Raw genomic sequence first — 23,368 nt, forward strand, 5'->3', positions numbered from 1 at the left:
TGGGGGCCCACCGGGGGTGGGGCTGGCCGGGGGAAGGAGCCGAGGGAGGGCTCCAGGGCGTGTCCAGCCCGGCTTGCTTAGTTCCAATTGGCCGGACCCCAGCAGCAAGCTAAACCACCTGTTGGAGTGTCTGCCCTCTGGTGGTCAGTGCACATCATAGCAACTGGTCGACTGGTTGACTAGCATATTACACTTTGATTGGTTGAACAGACAACCGGACGACCAGACACTTAGCATATTAGGCTTTTATTATATAGGATAGAACAGGCCACCTCAGTGGGCACTGGTTCCCTGCTCCACAGAGCGAAAAGAAGAAAGTGAAGAGGAAATGACACCTCACAGCTTTGAGGCATTTACAGGATTCTTAAGTAAATTCTAATGTCATTCACTCCACAGTAATATAAACCAAGCTGTACACACAGCACGTATTTGTATAAGAGAAAACTGAGGCTCTGTGAAGTCATAATACACAATGGTGTTCTACAGACATGGGATTTGAAGTCAAAGGATCTGGGTTAAAAATAACAAAGTCAGCTCTGTGACCCCAGACAAGATACTTAACCTCTCTGAGTCTTTTCCCTGCCTGGAGTTTGTGGACGCTTGGCTAACATACATATCCCATCTTTGTGTGATTGTGCGAGTACTTGTCCACACCACATACACTCCCCTTAAATATAACTTGTAGAACGTGTTAGGGATTCTATCCCCCTACCCAAATCTGGGAGTTCCAAGGCCCGCAGGAGGGAACCTGCAAAAAGATGGGAAGGAAAGGGAAAACAAGTCTGCAGCCACCAGACAATCATCACACATCCTTAAGGCATGTGCAAGTGCCAAGGACCCTTGAGCGTAAACTCCCTGAGGGCAGAGAGGTCTCTGAGTCACAGTTCCGTTAACTGGGAGATTAGGTGTCTGGTACGTTTGTTGCAGTAAGTGAATGGCACTCAACCGCTAGTGGCTCCCTTTCCTACAGCCTCACCCACACTGTTACTTATTTTATTCAATAAAATAATTTATATATGGCTTTGTAACTAGAGTCCAAGTATGCTCTAAAGTCAAGTTTTTTTTGGAATCAAAGTCTACCACACTCCAAATGGACACCTGTAATTCCAGTACCTCCTAAGTTTCCTTAGTGTAAAAGACATCTAAGAATGGATCGTACAGGATGCAAAGCTGGTTTACAAATGGCAGAGCCCTGATCTAAAACCTGTGCACGTGCAGATAAATGAGAAGGCAACCATTAGGCCTTCAGAGCCAGACGTAACATGGAGCCGGTGCACACCATCCTGGTAAAGCAGACTTGGTTTGGAATTTTGAGCCTGAGAAAAGTCACAGGTTTGATTCATGCTATTAAACAAAAGAGAGAAATTTAGTTACTATAGTAAGACTATATGCACACTTAAGTGGCTTCAAAAGGTCTGTAAAAATGAATAAAATTATTGGGATGTTGATGACTAAATTAAACCTCCGGTCCAGCATTCGCGTTATTCCTTGGCCGGAAATATAAAATGCAAACACCAACATAGCATACAAGTAGACAAAACGAGTCATGAGCCACCTGATTCCTAAGAGAACCCTTGGCCCGCCCATCCCCACCAAGACTATTGACTCTTGTTTTGGAAACTATTTGAACGCCACTGGTAATATGATTTCTAGACCACAGATAAGGATGGCAAGAGAGCCAAGGATGCTACTAGAGGTAAGATTACTGACAGTAAGAGAGGAGACAAGCTACTAAAAACATAAAGTCTCAAAAAGCATAGCCAACTAGGATCATTGAGTAAAGGGGCCAATAGACAGCTGGGCATTACTGATATTATAAAATCTAAGCTGCTGTTGAAGGGGCCTACCAGGACAGCACTGGAAGGCCAAATGAAAAGAACGTGACTTCTAATTATCCCACAATCGCCCCCCCACCCCCCTGAGCAAGTCACTTCAATTCTCTTAACTATACTGTAAAGTGGGAGCCCCATTTCCTGCCTCAAAAGGTTGCTATGAGGCTAGCATAGTTAATGGGTCTTCTCTCCCTTGTAAATTCTGAAGGGAAATGATTGCTTGCTACATGATGTAAGACCTACCAAAGGTGGATGAGCCACTGATTTCCCAATTCATCAGGTGCTGTGCTACCATACTTCACATTTCCACTTTTTGACCGTTTGTGAAGTAGGTAGCAGAATGAACTTTGATTACATTAACCCAGGACTCATGGCTCAGGATACTTTTCAGGGTCCCTAAGTTAATGGAGAGTTGGGGCAGGGTATCACCCCAAAGACCATGTTTCTTCTACTACCATCATGCAGCCAGCCCTTCATGGTAATTTTTAAAAAGCAACCTCCAAGTCTTTTGGATGTTGGTACAATATGAATAACTGTTTAAATTTTTACATAAGGTAAAATGATTTTTAAATTAATGACTCTTTACTTTAACCAATCAATAAACATTTGCAGAAAGCCTTCTATGGGCAGCAAGCCTAAAAGGGTTAATATAAGCTATTACTCCCATAGTAGACAGGCAGGTGGGTCTTGCTTCTATGTATTTCTGTTAGGGTAGGATACAAATACAAAATAAATAGTGCTTATCTGAAAAATCGATGCTGGAGGCCAGAGTCAAAGCAATGCGAGGAGAAAAAGAAATAAGAGTAATAAACAATGAAAATGAAAAGACAGCCCTAGCTGGTTCAGCTCAGTGGATAGAGCATCGGCCCTCGGATTGAAGGGTCCTGGGTTCCAGTCAAGGGCACGTACCTCAGTTGCAGGCTTGATCCCTGGCCCTGGTCAGGGAACCTGTGAGAGGCAACCAATAGGTGTGTCTTTCTCACATCAATGTTTCTCTCTGTCTCTTCCCTCCCTTACACTCTCTAAAAATCAATAGAAAAATATCCTCGAGTGAGGATTAACAAAAAAAAAGAAGAAAGAAAGAAAGAAAGAAAGAAAGAAAGAAAGAAAGAAAGAAAGAAAGAAAGAAAGAAAGAAAATGAAAAGACAAAAATGTCACTACTAGATGAACTTGGAAAGACAATTTAAAAACTTAACCTGATAATTAAGTTTTAAGCATTTATGAATGGAGCACAGGAAATATACCTAAGCATGAAAACAACCAGATTTGAAAAATCATTATTTCAGTACACAGAGGAGCCAAAGCCATACTTTTTAGAGGCTACCCAGATAGTTCTAATCTCTTCAATCACAAGTACCAAATGCTAAAGTCAAAATCCATTACGTTACCTCTACGCTCTAAGTGCATGTAAACAGAAACTTTGTTTTGAAATAAGTATTCAACTACCCTTTGAGAGTAGCATAACGAACATAAGCACAATTTGCTGTCGTGGGTGCACTATGCCACATGTGAATATACTGCTGACAAAGATTACCTGAGAAATGAGTGGTTAGAACACAGTTGTTCCTCAACTCTTACACCAGTAACTACCAGGGATTTTACTAAGATCCTGGCCAGACTTCCTTTCCAGGACATGGGACACATCAAGCCCTGGTAACAATCCTTCAGGCCTACCCAGGCAAGCCCAAGAAAATGCATTTGCTCCCCAGAGCACTGTATGCACCAGGGCAAAATACTCCCAGCGACTAACAGCCCTAGAAGGTGCCTTTAAAAAAATCATCAATGTCCTAGCTTTAAATATTGATTAAAAAGAAATATTTATAAGAAGAGTCATTAAGTTTATCAATATGACTGGGTCTTTAAAAAAAAAAAAAGTCTCAGCCCAATTTACTTAAGAGAAAATAAGCCAAAACAAACAACCACACACACCAACACTTCCTGCTCTGCCTCTATTATCATCTTGCTCGGTTTGGGAGGATTTTGCTGTGAGATTGTGTATTTGTGTTCAGCCCAGTAACATAGGAACTATGCCAATACTGGAGTTCATCAGCACAGCTGTCTCCAACTTCAAGTGTGAAGACTCCATCAGAACCCTGTGGCTACTGCAAATTGTCAATATTGTGATTTCTACAGAGATTCTCCTGCAGAGGCAGAAACACAGGCCCTGGCCTATTGCGTTCTACTTCCCAGTTCTATTGCTTCTACTTCCCAGTTCCTATAACAGTGATTGGAATCAACATGGTTTTGAGTTGTCAATCACATATCGCCGCCACCAGACAGTTCTGCAGCCAATTTCCACAAACCACTCCAAGGGCTTCATGTGAACATGGCAGTTCCTCAGAACCAAATACAATTATAATTATTGCATTAGTCGACAGGGATAAAACCGCATTTTAAAAAAGAATTAAATCCATTTTTAACCAACAGACTTTTATTCAAACACTTAAAAAAAAAAATGTCTGCTGTCTTAGGCAAGTAACTACAACTCCTTCCCAGGGTTATTTGAAAATTAGCAAGCTGAGCCTGTAAAATTCCTACCTCAGTGCTCCCTAGAGTCACACCGGACATTTGTTTTATGTTTGGTGCTAGATTGTAAATTTTACATAAACTATCTCATTTAATTCTCACAGCAACTTCATGAGATCACTAATATTTATTCCTATTTTATTCACACTCAGATAAAACCTAGGTGGGATCAGAAAGTGTGCAAATGGCTGAGCTTTGCACTGTAAGTATATTTCACGAGTGGCATTTAACACGGGATCTTTGACTGGCTCCTGGCTGAAATAACCAGTTATAAAAGACATTTCCCATCAGGGAATTATTCTTAATTTTGTTAAGTGTGCTGATGGTATTGTGGTTTCACCCAAGAGTATTCTCACCTTTTTGGGAAGTAAGCTCAAATATTTAATTTATTTATTTTTTAAATATATTTTTTATTGTTGATAGTATTCAACTGTTTATTTTTATTTTTTTGTTAATCTTCACCCAAGGATATTTTTCCATTGATTTTTAGAGAGAGTGGAAAAGAGGGGGAGAGACAGAGAGAGAGAGGGAAACATTGATGTGCATCGATTGGTTGCCTCCCACATAACACCCTGACCAGGGCTGGGGATCAAGCCCCCAACTGAGACACACACGTGCCCTTGACCAGAATCGAACCCAGGACCCTTCAGTCTGTGGGCCGATGCTCTAACTAATCACTGAGCCAAACTGACTAAGCTCAAGTATTTAAATGTGAGTTCTGATGTCTAATTTTGAAATGGTTCCACAAAAATAATTAAGCTTTTTTTTTTTTTTTTAAAATGAGAAACCTTTCAACATTAGGAGTATGACTGCAGGCAAAGCTGCAAATCCATTCTCTCAGCAAGATGTGTGTTCAGAAGAGGAACAGAATAAAAAAGCTGAATGAAGACCTGATGTCTCTGAGGTTATAGTTCACTTGAGAAGATTTCTTCATTTTTTGTCTGCAAATTTCCAAACCACGTAGAGCCATGATCAAATGCTTTAAAGATATGGTATGACTTAAAAAAATTTTCTACTCCTATGTATAAAAGACCACTTTCCATATTTTGTTTATGGTCTTTAATTTTTAAAATATAAAAAAATGTGTAGAATTGTTCATCTTAACATGCATTTCTAATTGGAGTGGGATCAAAGAAGAGTCAATGTAGTTTTTATATAAAAGCTAATTTTTAGGACCATCAGTGAATAGAACAGACAAGCTTTCCTGAATTATTATATATTTATCAGAGAGGAGCTTCAAATTGACGTGGAAGAGAACATTAGAAGACAAAACATTTCTTTTTTAATTAAGCATGATTTTACCAGTTATTAAGATTCTGATTTATTATATTCTGATGTGAAATATACCAGACATTTAAGAAAAATATGTGGAAGAAAATCTATTTTACCTAAGGCACAAATATAACTTCCCTAGGTCTCCAGTTTATTGTCACCAATTCTTTTTAAGTAAAACCTGCCTATTTCCAAAAGTATCTGAGGGACCTCAAACACGAAATCATTAGAAGGGAAAATAGATCAAAATTTATAGAGGAGTAAATAAGTCTAGCAAGAAACCTAGGCCAATATGGCTACCTGGATCAAGCAATAATTTTGGCCCTGAGCTTCCAGACAGTAGTAGCAAAAAGAAAAGACAATCACAGCAAGCCCTGCAACCCAAACAGAAACCTTCTTTCTGGTACTAATATTTAAAAGAAAATGTTCAGATGGGTCATTACATAAGAACATGGAACAATATAGTAGAGTGTCCACAAATGCCAGTTTCTAGCACATGCAGCCTGCTCTCTGACCGGGCATTCCATGTCTCATGCCAAGGTCATTACATGAAAAGTAATCCTGACAAAGCTGTGCAGTGGGCTAAGGGGCCACAGCTTTCTGATTTTCTGAAACCAGAACGTGTCCTCAAATAGCCATTGTCTCAACTGGGCTTCTGACAGCAGTGGGGGCATGGAGAACTGCTCTGAAAGCCTGGAATAGAGATATTTATTTCTTGCTGGAGATCCCACTCGAAGTCCTTTTGCTTCTTTGGATACCAGATAACATGCTGCCGTGAAAAGGGAGAGGCCAGGCCGGGGTTCACAAGGGATGGAGCCAAGGAACCCAACCTAGGGTGGTTGAGTCGGTCTTTGGGAAATTCCGAAGCCCGGGGCATGGCTACCATTGCTATTTGTGCGTGCAGGGACAAAGGAGGACCCACACAAATACCTATTACTAACCAAGTCCTGAAGGGGTTAAGGCCCAGCAGCATATAACTCCCCTCCATTATTTCAGCCTAGAAACGCAACTTTTTTTTTTCACTTTCCCATTTCAAGATAGTCTACGAAGGCCAAGCAAAATGTCTAAAATAGAAGGGCCAGCAGATGTAGTGGGATGGCCACAACATATACAGCAGGCGGGATCCTCTCCAGCTATGGGTGTCCAGCAGACTAGGGGTTACTGCAATCAACGCTCCCCGGGGACCCACAGGAAAGGAAATTCCCTTTCCCCAAGACTAGCCCTCCCAACACCCCCTCCCTCCTACCCTGGCAACAGCAGACGCCGAAGGATAAAGGGGCATTAAAAAAAGGAGTAGATTCTTAGAGTAGATCACAGCATTCTGTCACCTGCTGCAAGAGAAGCCTTCTCGCCCAAGCCCTGAGTCACTTCCCCTCTCTGCACCGAGTCTCAATGCTCAAGGAGGCAAAAGACCGGGGCCTCAGGAGCTGTCTACCCGCAGGCCCCACGCCCCCAGAGACACTCCCGGGGCCTCCCTCTAGGGGTAGTTTCCGCGGCTTCGAACAGGGTCTTTGCGCCGAAGCCGGCGCCGCCACTACCTTGGCTAAATGGCAGGCAGCTCTGAATGAAAGGAGCCGAGGCAGGCTCCGGATTTATGAATGTGCAGGGGAGGAGGGGAGGGCTATCATGTGACAATAAAGGAGAACGTCTTATTCACAAAAAAAGGGAAAAAATAAAAGAAGAAAAAAAGTGGCTGGTGGCGGGCACAGCCGCTGAGTAGTGGCGGCCGCTGTGCGGTGACCGCTCGGACCCGAGGCCGACGACCTCAGGCGCCGGGCCCAGCGGCCTAGCCTGCGTTGCACCCGCAACTGGAACGGCCTCCGGCGGGGCTGGGGAAGAATCAAACCCGACTCTGCGACCGAGAGGCTGCAGGGAGCTGCACCTTGGCCAGGGCCTGGAGAAGTGCATGCGTCCCCGGGGGGCGACGGGTCTGGCAGGGAGCCCCTAGGGCGGAGCGCCCGGAGCATTGTTACCCTCGGACTCGCGGGGCCCGGCACGCACTCGGATGCACGGGCGCACACACAGACCCCCCCCACCTCCACACACACACATTGGCCCGCACCGTACTGCCCCGCAGGATCCCGCCCGCCCCCGCTGCTCACGCCTCGGGTCCGCCCCCCGAGCTACCGGACCCCGCGGGGCGCGGAGCGCGGGTCCCAGGCACACGAGCGCGTGCACACACGCCCGCACGCGCCGCCGGACCCCGGGGGCGGCTCCAGCACGCCCGCCAGCGCGAGGACCCGGGCGCACGCAGACCCCCGCACCCAGGGCTCCCCTCGCTCGGCCGTGTTTTTTATGAATGAAAATGTGGTATGCAAATGAGAGCGATTCAAGAAAACGAAATGGCGGAGCCTGGGCCCCAGAGGGCTCGGGAAAGGACCGCAGGGCGAGCAGCCGGGCGGGAGAATCACAAAGTCACCCAATAAAAAACCCACCGACCCCAGGAAACCGAAGCGGGGGTGTCAGGTCTTCCGCTCCGGCCCCCGAGGATTTCGGGAGGGGGGGGATGTTTGTAACTCCCCGGAGAGGGAGGGGGACCTCCCTGAGGTCACCAGTGCGCCCTTGGCCCCCGCAGCGGCGACCAGCCAGCCGACCCCAGGCGCGCCCCCGCCGGCCCACAGCAGTTTTTGCCCCCTCCTCACATCAACAAGGGGGGAAATCGCGCGTCCCAAACCCCACAGGCCAGCGAGTCGCTGCACCCCACGCCAAGTTCACCCAATGAGCGTCGCCCGCCGGCGTCCTCCGCCCCGACCCCCACACGGCCCCCGCGGGGCACACGCGTCCCACCCCGCGGCCGAACTTACTCGTCCGGGTGTGTTTCCTCGGTCATTTTCCTGTTCACCTAGACGCCTGTCCCGCGGCGGGCAGCTTTGCTCCCTTCATCTTCCTGTGCGCTCACCCCCTTCTTCACATCTCCGGAGATCGCCTGATTTGGCTGGGGAGGGGGGACGGCTGGAGATGAAGGGGGCGCCGCAGAAGGCAGAAGGGGAAGCTGCACGATCGGGCGCGGGTGGCTGGGGGGAAGCGGTGCAAAGGCGAGCTGCGGGAGGTCAGGGGCGCCGCGGCGCCGACGGGCGAGGCGGGTGGGGGCTTCAGGGGCTCGGGAGCGGGCGGAGGGGGCGAGGTTGGGCCGGGGACGGCTGTGAGGGAGAGGAGGAAAAAAAAAACAAGCGCGCCGTGGAGCGGCGGAGACTGGTGAGAGGAGGAGAAGGGGGCCGGCCGCGGGTGGGGGCTCTGTCCGGGGTCGCCCCCGGGGGGGGGGCGGGCCAATCACGGTTCCGGGGAGCGGTCGGCGGCCGGGGGAGGTGCGCCTGGGAGGCGGTGCAGGGCGCCCCGTCCGAGCCCCATCTCTCGACTCTACCGATTTACTCCATATTGGATTCTCACCGCCGCCAACAGGAGGAGGAAGTAGGGCGGAAGCGATGACGTCTTCCCAGCGGCCAGAGGTGGTGGAGTGCAAAAAGCTTCCTACTTGCGACCGAAAAAAAAATGAGAGAGAGCGGAGAAAAAAAGAAGGAAAAAAAACACACAACTTTGTCCCGTCTACTGAGCATGCCCGGCTTTCTCTCCCCCTCCCTTCTGGCTCCCACTCCCGGGGGAGCCGCGGAGCCGAGTTGTTTGCACCGCGTCTTTGTGACTCCGGATCCTCCTTCGTCTGAACTCCGGGTTTTAAGATGCCCGGGAGGAGGGAGGAGGCGGGAGCGGGGGACTCAGGCACATCTGGCTCCCGTTCAGCTCCCTCCCTCCTACCAAACCCCTGGATTGAAAATCGGGGGGTGGGGAGGAGGAGGAAGGGTGGAGACAGAGAGCTCAGGGCAGGGCCGGAGCGGTGCTCGGGCTCTGACGATCAACTACTCCCCCACCGAGGGGTGGGAGGGTGAGGGCGGCACAGGTGCTTTTGCCAAGGTTCTGAATGGCAGAGGCTTTGCAGTTTCCCGTGAATCTTATGATCTTTTTTTTTTCTTTTGTCTTGGTAAGGGAACGGGCATTATTTTACGTAAAAAGAATAAAAGATAAGTCCAACGCAGCCGAGAAACGTTTGCATTTTAGTAGAAATGACAGGCTTTCTTGGGTTAAAAGGTAAGCCCAAATATACATTTTTATTCAGTAAATCTTTCTCATGTTGGTGGAGGATGGCCCTGTCCCAGGCTCTTGAAGGCCATAGTTACTGGACCAGAGATTGCCAGCCCAGTGGCTTTGTTTGGAACAGTGAAATGGGGAGAAAAGAGATCCTCCAGTCCCCATTTCCTTCCCTTTTTTTAAAACTATTTTTTTTATTGATTTCAGAGAGGAAGGGAGAGAAAGAAACGTCAATGATGAGAGAGAATCACTGATTGGCTACCTCCTGCACACCCCCTACTGGGGATCGAGCCCACAGCTGCAACCTGGGCATGTGCCCTTGATGGGGATCGAACCTGGGACCCTTCAGTCCGCAGGTCGACGCTCTATCCACTGAGCCAAACCGGCCAGGGCCCCTTTTCCTTCCCTTTATCTTCAAATTATTTTTCCGATCTTGTCCTGGGACCATGGCCTAGGTGGGCCCATGCTCTCCAAAACAGCACTGCCTGGGCAATGGGAAGGCCTTGCTTGCTGGGCATGCACCCTGCTCAGTTGCACAGGGACCTTTGCTTGTTTTTATGCTCTGTTGTTGGAGGCTTGGCATTCTTTATAGTGTTTGAACAAACAAGGGGCTCCACATTGTTATTCTGTAGTGGGCCCCACAATTTGCATAGCTGTTAGGTATTCCTTCTGGGATTTTGCTAGGGAGCAAGAGATACAGTCCCCAGTCCCCGCACGTTCCTGCTCTCCAAACACAGACTTTTCCATCCTCCCAAATGTGCTAAGAGACTACACAGGTATTTTAACCAAATAGCAACCACTGAATGAAATTAAAGTAGATTAAACATACCTTAAATGTAGTACACACACACACACACACACACACACACACACACACACATTTGGAGAACCACAAGTGCTCCAAAGATAGAGTTTCACCTTGAGTCAAGGCAAAATTGGTGGTTTACCCTAACTTAGTGCTGATCACAACCATGAACTTTCTGAATATGGATCAGGCTTGACCACCTTTGATGTTGAGTGATGTTGTATGATGGTGAAAGGGGCACTGGATGGAAGGCACACCTGGGTTCTGGTTTTCTCCTGGCAGCCTGAAGACCCTGAATGAAGCTTTTAGCAATTCTTCAGTTTCTTCATAAAACAGATAACAAGGCCAAGGTTGTCTTTCTCAGCTTTTGAGGGCATTGAGAGTCTATGAGAAAGCACTGAACAGAGCAAGATCTCATTGGTGTCTAAAGCCCCATAAAGCTAAGGTGTCTATCCAGTTATCACCTTTGGCCATTGTTGCTTTTCTCCTAGAGTTGCTGAAAGAGGCCCCACTCAGTCATTCCTGGACTTCTGGGAACACAAACATTTGTCCATATCAAAATTACCCATCCAATGGGCACCTCTTTGGCTCCACCCTCCCATTTTAGAAAGTCCAAATGACAAGGTGGCAGGTGAGGTGGTTATTCATTTCTGTAGGTAGCCAGCTCCCTGCTAATAGCAGTGAATGACTGGCCCTGCCCTAACCAGGCAGCCAGAGGAGCTAAGAAAAACATTCAAGGTCCAGAATTCACCAGGTCCCTGGTTGGTTGCCCTGGTGCCACACTCCAGGAGGTTTTTAGGTTCTCTGAGCCTTGGGTTCAGTGTCTGTAGTGTCAGGATAATGCCCACAAATGGGGTCACTGGGAAGATTAAATGGCTATACAGTGAGGGTACTGTGTTAAGCACACAGCAAGTAGGAAATTAATGGCAACCCTTTCTTCTTTCCAGGCAGCTGTATTACTATATTGCTACCCCCTCCACGCCGGGTTCCTCTAAAGAAAACCTTCCAGTTTTCTTTTGCTTTGTTCATTTCCCAAAAGGGGCCTTTTGATGGAAATGTTCCTAACAGGTCACCTCTTGATCCTCCCCATCAATTACTAACTGTGCCATAGAAGAAGTGGCATATTGGGTGAATAATTCAGGTATGGTTACTGATCTGAATATCAGGATGTTATCAAAGTATATTGGATTGTTACCAGAATAGGGGTTATCACGGATTTAGGGCTTTAATTTAATGACATTACTGAAAGAGCTAAACACCCATATCCTTGTCTCTCCCCCACAACCTCCAAAACGGGGAACAAGGCAGCTCTGAACACGATCAAATCAAGGGTGTCGACTCAGAGTGAGACAGTACAGCTTCAAAAGTAATGTGGATCTACTCACAACTTCACGTAAACCTAGCGGAGCCCCCAGCAAACCGCACCCCCCCACCTCTCAATCCCGAGTCCCGGGTGGGGCAGCACCCCCACCCGGGGCCTTCCCGCCGGCCGCCCGGAAAACGCGGAGCGCGGAACCGGAGCGACCCTCGGTGGCCCCGGGACGGGCATGCTCAGTAGACCCACAGGTCTTGTTTTACTCGGAAGCCGGTCGCGGCCCCCGCCCCCTCCCGCCCCGCACGGGAGTCGGGAGAAGCGGACATTTTATCCTCCTTGGCAATCTGCTCCCTTTCGAGTCCTTCGTCTCCTCTCTGCGTCCTCCCAGTTCTCGCCCATCGGGGTCTGGTAGGGCCGGGAGTGTAGATCTCCGGGGTGGGGGTAGCGGGGTGGGATCCGACAAATCACTCACCCTAACCCCCGAACCCGGGACGAGCAGGGGCGGGGGGGGGTGGCGGGCGGAGTGATTTGGAGAGGATTCTACTGTACCCGAAGGTGTGCGTGTGCCCGATCCCCCGAGACTCCCACCCTGACGCGGCACCCCTGCTCCGACCCGGCGAGGCGCGCGCAGCTGCGCCCGGGCCTGTCCTCATCTCACCCCCATTCTGCCCCTTCGCTATTTCTCAATGACTGGCGCTGGGAGGACACTTCCGACGGGGGAGGGAGAGGGTGTCATTAGCGCTCGGTTTATCAGTTCCTTCCGGTCTGCCGGAGCCCTGCCCCGCGCGCCTCCGGGCCGCGCCTCGGGCGCGCTGGTGCCTTTCTGATGATGTTTAAATAAGCAGTCCCGTGTGCCAGTGTGTGCCAAGCGAGTTTGTAGCCCAGCTGTCTCCCCCAAGACCCGCAGGCCGGAATGGAAACTCAAGCTCTCTCGTAATGAAGGGGATGATGCAAACTTAGTAACTGACCCGGCGGCCGGGAACGGCGCCCTCCCCCACCCGGCGCGCGGCGTCCCGGTCCGGGCATGAATGGCTGGAGCCAGATTGCACAATCTGCCGGGTATAAATAGCCGGCGGGCGGGCCGCTGACGCGCTCGCTCGCTCGTACCGTTATCGTGCAATACTTCAGCCCCGAAGCAGTTCACTCCCAGGTCATTTTCCCTTTCAGCTGCAATGCTGGGATTTTAAATAGCCGAGATGAAAGGCTCTTTTCCCTGCCTCCCTCCTCCCTGGAGTTCATTTATTATGAATGAACCGCCAACCTCGCGGCTTCCGGAGGTACTTTACTCCACTCCAGGTAGGAGAAAGACTCAATGTCACGGCCGCGGTCCACCCAAGCTTGTCGGGGTGCGCGCGCCGGGGAGGGAGAGAAAGCAGATAATGATTGACAGGCCTGGGAAACCTTGTCGAGAAAATGTAACCGCTTAGGGTTTTCCTCTGGAGTTTCAATTTTTAACTCTGCAAGACTCGGTCATTTTAAGAGTGGATTATGCAAAAGGTCTTTCGACTGCGGCTGCATACTCTCCCCCCGTGGGCCGCAGCGTCTGTGCAGGTGCAGTTTCATTCAGAAGAACTGGTTCCCTTCCCCTGGGAGGCAGCAAACACTCTTAAGAGCCTTAGGGATGTTGGAAGGTTGGGGAGAAATGCTAGCCCAGCCAGTTTGGTCATTTTCTTGTTCTAGAACTCTTCTTAGAAGCCTCCGCTACGTGCAAAGCTGAGAAAATCTAAAAACATATTCTTTCCAACTGTATTTTACAAATTTGTGGTCCTTGAAAGTATACAGAACTTTCTTTCCCCCTTCTCTTTAACACCAAATTTCAACTTAATTTTTCAAAATAAAATTACCAGTTCCTCACAGATTTCTGGCCTGCGAAAGGCAACAGTCAGGCTCATTATTTTTCAAATTGGATGCTCAGTCTTTTCCTGCATTTAAAGTTCGAGGTACTCCATGAGGCAATGGTTCCTGCCCTCTAGGAGTTCCATCAGATGGGGCAATAGGCCTGTAGATAAACCGTTAGGGCAGCCATTGTCCACCTTCTTCATCTCATGGCACACATAAACTAATTAGTAAAATTCTCTGGCACACCAAAAAATATATTTTTTGCCGATCTAACAAGAAAAAAGGTATAATTTTGATTCATTCACACCTGGATGGTTATTGTTGTGTTGGCTCACATTTTTAAAAAATATACTTTTATTGATTTCAGAGAGGAAGGGAGAGGTAGAGAAATAGAAACATCAATGATCATAGAAATATCAATGGGGCCTCCAGCACACCCCACACTAGGGTCGAGCACGCAACCCCTGCATGTGCCCCTGGTTCATGGGTCAATGCTCAACCATTGAGCCACGCCAGTGACAATCTAAGGAAAAAGAAGTCAGTGCCCCTGATTAAATAGTCAGGTATTGCATGTTTTAAGAATTCTTGAGGCACACCGGTTGAAAATCGTTGCTTAAGGGCAATGGAGTAACTACTCTAAAACATGGTGTAAGCAGAAGAGAAAGCAGAGATCTGCCCAGAGGAAGGGGTGTTGGAGCCAAAACTTGAAGGAGGGTGAGAGTGCTGATTGACAACTGGAAGTGAAAGATCCTCTGAGATAGCCCAGTGAGCAAAAAGGCCCAGAGAAGTGAAACAGTATGAGGGAGGGGCATAACAGAAAGGCCATGGTAAAGGGTAGGAGCCAGGTCAGGAAGGCCACGCAGGTCACCTTAAAGGAGATTAGACTATCTTGAAATCATGGAACCTTTTGTAACCCTTTCACAGCTGATCTTTGTCCAGTCCCAGTTCATTGCTGTGCCCCCCCCATAGTAATGCAAATGTAGGGCAAGTGGACATCCATTGTTATGGGATTAGGGCATAAAACCAAATTCACAAACTGACAGCCCCTAGGACAGATAATGCCCCAGATAAGTTTTGTTTTGCTTACTTAAAAAAAAAAAACAACCTAGCTAACAGTTTAAAATCAGAGTATTTCACATAAAAAAAATCAAGATTTTGGGGCTCCTCCTGAAAAAACTATAGATGTGGCTGCTGTGAATTACTGAGTGATTGTTGCTGACTGATGGCTGTCCTGCCTGTTAGGCTTCTGGCTCCTCTAGGCATTTGAGTTCTTGACCTCTGGCACAAAAGAACCTTTTGTGAATGGATCAAGACCTCCACTCTGAGCCCCAGGTAGGTAGAGCTTGTTGTTAGGTCTGATCAAGCAATTGCATTGATACCCCTCCCCCAGGAACTGACTTTTCAGGCCATTTCACTATGGACCTTCCTTTTGCTGAGACCACATTTCACTTGCAGCGACCACATTCCATGATCTCCCCTCCGGGTATGCATAAAGAAGTCTCCGCCCAGAAAAAGCCCGCCAAAAGTCCTTTAAAAGCTGCTGACTCTCGTCACTGGGTGCTGGAGCCTTCCAGGCTCAGCCACCTGGTGTGCGCATGATTGAGTAAGTAAATTCATGATCCCTCACCATTCTGGCCCCTTAGAGACCAATCCCCAATCTTCTGCTCCAAGATTCTGTGTTATATAGTTAGCCACTGGGCAGGGTGGATTAACGTGGGCTCAGCCCCAACCCAGTGGCAGGAACAACGAGGCCCCTAAAATAACAACTAACACGTATCTTCAGCTCAGACTCTGTTTCTAGGAAACTCAACCTAGGCTCTCTGCCAACAGGACAGCTGGGAGTTCAAGTGATCAGCTGGAAAAATTACCACATAGGATCATGTTTGTACCCCAAATTTGTGGAGCTGCTCATACAAGTTATATAAACAAAGATTTTAAGCAGGCAGTACTAGACCCAGATGTACCTTTTTAATAGGTTACTCCAGGCATGTAAGATAGTTGGTAGGGAGCAAAGCAAAGACTGGTTAGAAAGAAATTTTCTTCTTCCATGACAGGAATAACAATGCCTGACAGAACACAGTGGCAATGGCCATGCAGAGGGAAAACCAATTCCAAAGACACAGATAGGGTCGAAATGTCTTGGCTTTATCATCTATTGGATATGGGGACTAATGGAGAGGTCTGGGATGGCTTCCAAGTTTTTGACTTGGGAAATTGGATGGAACTTAGTCCCTTTAACATGATAGGGTAACAGGTGGGGAGAAGGAAAAATGGCTTGGTCACTCTCAAGATGGAGACATAATAGACAGTTGCCACCACTCAACTCTGGGACTCACAGAGTAGGTCAGGGATTGAGGGAGCTAGGGAGACCAAAACAGAGGGAAGCAGAACCTAGAGACAGAGATGGAGAGACAAGAGAAACACTGCCCTGAGGATATCATTTGAGCACTTGGAGTCAATCTTGCCTGAAGCCTGAAGATGATTTGGACTTTTTTTTTTTTCCAGAGAGGAAGGGAGAGGGAGAGGGAGAGAGAGAGAGAGAAACATGAATGATGAGAGAGAATCATTGATCAACTCCCTCCTGCATGCCCCCTATTGGGGATTGAGCCCGCAACCCGGGCATTTGCCCTTGACCGGAATCAAACCCGGGTCCCTTCGGTCCACAGGCTGACGTTCTGTCCACTGAGCCAAACCAACTACGGCAAGGAGTTTCAATAGAGATTCTGATTTAATAGAGCGAACCTCTCCTAGGAAGTTAAACACAATATGAGTTATACTGATGTCTCTTTTTTGTCTCAGCATCCCACTATCACCACCCTAATTCACATTTTCAGCTCCCTTTCACTCTTAACATCATGCCTCATTTTTATTGCCTTCATTCCTCAGCCCCGTTCTTCTGTAAAGATCATAACTGAGAAAGGAAGCGTAACAATGTAAGAGAATCAGAGCTTTTAGAATTAGAAGAAAATGAAAGATATGTTTGTGACAACTGTGGCTCCAATAAACCAAATATGTTACCTAAGCTTTTTGTAATGGATAAAGAGGAAAGAGAACAAAGCTCATTATGATATGGTACCTGTATCAGTAAGCTTTTGCGTACTGATACAGGGACCATATCAAAATTTTGCGGCTTCAAGCAATAAGCATTTTATTATTTCTCATGAGGCTCTGGTCAACTTGGTGGTTCTTCTGGCCTCTGCCAGCTCAGCTGGGGCAGGATGGTCTAGGATGGTGTCTCACATACCTGGTGACCGGCGGGCTAACTGGTCTGGTAGGCCCTGAGCTATGCCAGTTCACTGATGCCACATGATCTGTTATCCTCCAGCAGGCCAGCCCAGATTCGATCACATGATGGTGGTGGCAAGGTTCCCAGATCAGCAAGGGAAAGCAAAACCCAAAGTGCAGGCCTCTGCTTTCTGTCACATTTGTTAATATCCCATTAGCTGAAGTAGTCACGTGGCCAACCCAGGGTCAAGAGTCAAGGAGCAATGAAGTGTACACTCTCCTTCTTAATGAGAGGAGTGGCAAAGTCACATGGCAAGGGATGTGCATACAAGGATGAGAGGACTTTGTGACCATTTGTTACCATCTACTTTAGTCTCTAACCCAAATTTCACAGTTAGAGAAGGGTATAGTAATATTCATTGATCACATATATTTGATAAGATTGTATATTTTAGTATACAAATATTTAATAAACATTTTATGAAGTATACTATAAGTACATATATTTTATATAAGCATCATCTATTTGCATCTAGATATACTATTTAGATATAGGAGTACTATTGATAGGATTAACTATCTTTACAGTTACTGATTTATGACCAAGTAACTAAAACTGCTTAATGTTCAGCAGATTTGTACATATTATAAAACTCTTCACAATTAATTTAATGAATAAAGAAAGAGATCTTACGAGCTTCTTATTATGCTTGCCCCTCTTTCTCAGCATGAAAATCCTATCCCTTATATATCTTATTTTTAAAATAGGTATATTCCTAAAGAGATCTGGGTAATTAAAATGTTTGTAAACCAAAGCACGTATTAAAAAACACTAGGGAGCTCTAACCGGTTTGGCTCAGTGGATAGAGCGTCGGCCTGAGGACTGAAGGGTCCCAGGTTTGATTCTGGTCAAGCGCATGTACCCCAGTAGGAGGTGTGCCGGAGGCAGCTGATCGATGTTTCTAACTACCCCTCTCCCTTCCTCTCTGTAAAAAAATCAATAAAAATATATTAAAAAAAAAACACTAGGGGAACTTTATCTAAAGTTACTGTATATTGAATAATTTGGAAAAGCAAATAATCATCCCTTAATTTGTTCAGAACATCAACTCGGATTTTATACATACGTTTGAGATTAAAGCAAGCCTCACTTGTGTACTTTTTTGTTGATGGCAGGGGTGGTGCTTATGGCGGTGGCTATGATGATGAGGGTGATGATGGTTGTGAGAGTGGAGGTGTTGAGAGGTGGTGATGAAAGTGGAGGTGGTGATGATGGTTATGAAAATGATGGTGGTTGAGGTGGTAGAAGGATCTGAAACAGAAACCTTCAGTTTACCGCAGCGTTTCCCGGTGGCCCGCTTACCAGGTCCCGGACTGTATAGATAAGTGGGCACATGCATTGAAGAAAGGAATAGAAAAACAATTAAGAGCCCTGGCTGGGTGGCTCAGACGGTTAGAGAGTCGTCCTGATAAGCCAAGGTTGTGGTTTCGATCCCTAGTCATGGCACATACAAGAAGCGACCAGTGAATGCAGGAATGAATGGAACAATAGACCCATATTTCTCTCTCTCTCTCTCTCTCTCTCTCTCTCTCTCTCTCTCTCTCTCTCCTCTTCTTCCTTCTCTTCTTCCCTCCCTCTCCCCTCCTCTCTAAAATCAATTTAAAAAAGAGAGAGAGACCAAAAATGGATAAAATGTAGCATGAGATGCCCTGTAGGCTAAGCAACATCCCACAATGTCAGGAGAGCCCTTTCTACACCTTTTGTGATTGTATATTGGCTTATTTATACCCCCTTCCCACCAGATTGTAAGCTCACTGAGAGCAGGGACTACATCTTATTTTTTAAGAAAATCAGTCCAGAGTCACTGTGGCACATAGTGGGTGCCTGTTTTACTTCCTGAGTAAATGAATGACAAGCCACCATGGCTTGCCTCCTTCCTTTCTCTCTACAAGTGCATGTTGCCCCCATGGCATCAGAGAAAGTGCCCTTCTGAATGACTTATGCTTTGCTGCCCCAGCTTGCTAGTGTCAGATGAGGGCTGGGAAGGTCCCAGTTGAACAGTAATATAAAATCATGGAGTGGTAGAGTTCAAAGGACATTAAAGAACCATCTGTTTTAAGATGAGGAAATTGGGGCCCAGATAAGCCAAGTGACTCAATTAAGACCACACAAATTGGGTCATATCCAGAACCATGACTCAGGGACTCAAAGTTCAGATTCCATAGCCAAGGTGCCTTTGTTGGAATAATACCCCTGGCACTTCTAATTATGCTGGTGGGAAGCAATGTTGCTTACCAATATTGTAGCTCATTCACGAAGGAGAAAATGAAGACTTTTAGCTTAACAAAGACTACTCAGGGAGAGCTATGTCTATATCTTGCATTATGGCTCACATTAAATTCTACTGGACACTGCTGATCTAGGGCAGTAGTGGTAATTCCCTTCTCCGGTTCTTGGTTTAAGAGTGGCTGTGATTTTTTTAAATATATGTTTTATTGATTTTTTTACAGAGAAGGGAGAGGGATAGAGAGTTAGAAACATCTATGAGAGAGAAACATCGATCAGCTGCCTTCTGCACACCCCCTACTGGGGATGTGCCTGCAACCAAGGTACATGCCCTTGACCGGAATCGAACCTAGGACCCTTCAGTCCGCAGGCTGATGCTCTATCCACTGAGCCAAACTGGTTAGGGTGGGTGTGGCTGTGAGTTTTAATTTCAACTGAGTGTAGTTTGCTTCCCTGTTTTTCCTTAAACTGAACTGTCACAGTGCAGCCAATAAAATTCCGGAAGGTGTCTGCTAGGGAAATTCTGGGAAAGATTTGAATGCCTGAAAACAAAAAAAGATGGGGTGAGAGGGATGCCCCCTTCCTACCTTAGACATTCTTGGGTGCGGCAGTGATGTTCACTACCTAGCTGTCACATAGACTTGCTTGGGGAGAGCCAAGAAAGTCAAAGGAAAGCTAACCCAGAATTCTGAATTTGCTGAGCTACTGAGTTAACCAGAGTTGGAATCCACCTCCTTCGGGACTTCATGTTATGTGAAATAGTAAATATTTATTATTTAAGCCACTTTTTATCAGTGTCCTGTTACTAATGGCCAAAGTAACTGATTCACATCATATTCATCTGTTGTGTGCAGAGCACTTCCTGTTCTTAGTAAATTCCAGTGTTTCGTCAGCAGGTGTCTGGTTGATTTGCTACCTTGCAGAGAGGATCAATAGGGTCAACTTCTAGATAAATCTGTTTTGTTTATTTTGTACATATCTTTTTTAAAAAATTAAACTGATTGGAGTGACATTGGCCAACATGAACATATAGGTTTCAGGTGTGGGTTTCTATGTTACAAGATCTGTATATTGCACCGTGTGCCCACCACCCAAAGGCAAATCTCCTGTCACCTTAACCCTTCTCCGCCTACCCCCTTCTCCCTGGCAACCAGCACACTGCTGTTTGTGTTCATGAGTTTCAGCTTGATATCCCATAGGAGTGAAATCTTATGGTTCTTAGCTTTTTCTAACTGACTTATTTCACTTAGGATAATGTTCTCAAGGTCCACCCATGTTAGCACATCTCTTTGAGATGTCATCTGCTGACTTTTGTAGGCTGAGGAATTTTTGTTGCTGTTCCTGTTAACAACTAAACATTGGACAATCTACAAAAACATAAAAACCTCTGGCCTCTGCGCTTTCAAGCAAACATGTATGCTTGTAACATATGCTTGTGGTTGAAATTCAATGGTTTTGTTCCATTGTTATTTGTGCTTATAAAAATAAGTCCTGTTTATTATACAAACATTTAAAGTATAAAAAAAAAAAAGAAAAAAAGTGTAAAAAAATATAGTGAAGAAAATAATCTCCCAGCAACCCTACCATTTAGATGTATCCTCTGTTAATATTTTAAATGTATCTTTATAGACTTTTTCTATTTATAGTGTATATTTGATTTTAAAAACTATATAGCATATATTTTAATTAAATAGCATCACACTTAAGTACCTTTTGGTAGTCTCTTAAAAAAACACATCAGTGCTCTGGTCGGGTAGCTCAGTTGTTTAGAGTGTCATCCTGCTGCACCAAGGTTTCAAGTTAGATCCCTAGCCAGGGCACATATAAGAATCAACCAATGGCTGAAACCGGTTTGGCCCAGTGGATAGAGCGTCGGCCTGTGGACTGAAAGGTCCCAGGTTCGATTCCGGCCAAGGGCATGTACCTGGGTTGCGGGCACATCCCCATTAGGAGATGTGCAGGAGGCAGCTGATCAATGTTTCTCTCTCATCGATGTTTCTAACTCTCTATTTCTCTCTGTAAGAAATCAATAAAATATATTTAAAAAAAAGAATCAACCAATGAATGCATACATAAGTAGAAAAAAATAGATGCTTCTCTCTTTCTCTCACTCTCTCTCTTTTCTAAAAAATTATTTAAAAACCCCTAAGCTCTGGCTGGTGCGGCCCAGTTGGTGGGAGTGTTGTCCCATATACCAAAAAGGTTGCGGGCATCTTCAGCAATAATATGCATGTGTTTAGAGTCCTAAATTTCTTTCAATTACATTTTATGTTCAATATTATTCTGTATTCTTTTTTTAAATCCTCACTCAGGATATTTTTCATCTTTTTTTTTTTTTAGAGAGAATGGAAGAGAGAGGGATGGACAGAGAGAAATATCGATGTGAGAGAAACACATTGATTGGTTGCCTTCTGCAAGTCTTGGACCAGGGAGGAGCCTGAAACCGAGGTATGTGCCCTTGACCAGAATCGAACCTGGGACCCTACAGTCTGCAGGCCCATGCTCTATCCACTCAGCCAAACCAGCTAGGGCTCTGTATTCATTTTTATCTTGATACTTGCTGTCACATAGATGCATAATCTCGATTTTTCTATCTCTTCTTTAAAAAAAAATTTTTTTTAATTGATTGATTTGAGAGAGAAAGGAAGGGAGAGATAGAGAAAACATCAATTTGTTGTTCCACTTATTTATGCGTTCATTGGTTGACTTCTGTATGTGCCCTGAGCAGGGAGTGAACCGGCAACCTTGGTGGGTCCAGACAATGCTCTAAACAACTGAGCTACTCAACCAGGGCTTCTATCTCTTCTTCCTTATTTCCATTCCCTCCTAATCCCACTATGGTCTAGCTTTTGTCCTCACCACCATACACAAGCTGCTCCTTGGTTAGGACACTTCATCTGATTGCCAAATCTGGTGGTCTTTCTTGATTTGTCAACTTAACATAGCTGACCACTTCCACCTTCTTGAAACTCTTCCTCCAGTACTTCCCATGACCCAAACATCTGGTTCCTCTTCACTTATCTGTTTATTCATTTATTCAGCAAAATTTTATAGAGAACCTGTGTTAAGTGTTGTCATAAGGGCATGCAATAGTATGACGAAGCTAGCATCTATTGAGTGCTTACCAAGTACCAGGCAATATTTCGACATTTTAAACACTTCAGTCTCACCAAAGCAGGGGCTAGCACTTTTCTTAAATATTTTTGGCTCTGCAGGCCCTATGGTCTATGTTGCAACCACTCGACTCTACCATTGTAGTATGGAAGTGGTCATGGACAATATATAAACAAATGAGTGTGGCTGTGTTCCAATAAAACTTTATTTTATTTTTTTAAAATATATTTTATTGATTTTTTACAGAGAGGAAGGAAGAGGGATAGAGAGTTAGAAATATCGATGAGAGAGAAACATCGATCAGCTGCACACCCCCTACTGGGGATGTGCTTGCAACCAAGGTACATGCCCTTGACTGGAATCAAACCTGGGACCCTTCAGTCCTAAGGCCGACGCTCTATCCACTAAGCCAAGCCGGTTAGGGCAATAAAACTTTATTTATAAAACAGGTGGCTAATTTGGCCCACAGCTATAGTTTGCCAATCCCTGCTCTAAATTCTAAGTTCCACCATGCTGGAATTTTTGTCTTCTTTGTTATATGATAGTCAGTAAATATTTGGTGAATGAATACTCTTCTTCTAAAGTAGGAACTATTCTAATCTTCATTTTACAAACAAGGAAACTGAAGCACAGAGGTTAAGTCACATGCCCAAGTTCACCAACTGGTAAGTGACAAATCCAGGATCTACGCCCACAGCATCTGGCATCAGAGCCTGTCCTTTTAACCAGCACACTTTACAGTGGTGGCACAGAGGGGAAGGTCATCAGCTATTCACAAAGATGTCTGGAGAGGTTATTTTAACTGGATCTTGAAGAATTCACCAGGACGTGGAAACTGCAAGTTTGGTACAAAATGGCTTTCTGAGCAAACTGGCAGCAAAGGAAGAAAGTTCCTTAGGAAATACATTCACTTTCCAGTAACTCACATCTCTGGACATAGGGTTTGAGATGGAAAGTCGTGAAGATGAGGCTAAAGGAGCTATGCGGGGGCCTTGGGTAGCATCTGAACAAATTTGGATTTTAACTTGGTGGCAGATGGGCTACTGCAGTGTTTTGAGCATGGGAAAGAATG

At 45.9% G+C, this 23,368-nt stretch overlaps 1 protein-coding gene across 1 annotated transcript in view; it reads right to left on the reverse strand.

The window, feature by feature from the left end:
• SPRED2 (sprouty related EVH1 domain containing 2) overlaps positions 1–9,259 on the reverse strand; it is a 114,227-nt gene extending 104,968 nt beyond the window's left edge. The window contains 1 exon segment of the mRNA XM_070429358.1: positions 8,436–9,259. Within this exon segment, the coding sequence (XP_070285459.1) occupies positions 8,436–8,461 (26 nt within the window). The 5' untranslated portion in view covers positions 8,462–9,259.
• Between the last annotated feature and the right edge of the window lie 14,109 nt (positions 9,260–23,368).

The sequence above is a fragment of the Myotis yumanensis genome, unplaced genomic scaffold, assembly GCF_028538775.1.
Source record: "Myotis yumanensis isolate MYYU_CA2020_CCGP unplaced genomic scaffold, mMyoYum1.0.hap1 SCAF_11, whole genome shotgun sequence".
In the NCBI taxonomy this organism is placed as follows: domain Eukaryota; kingdom Metazoa; phylum Chordata; class Mammalia; order Chiroptera; family Vespertilionidae; genus Myotis; species Myotis yumanensis.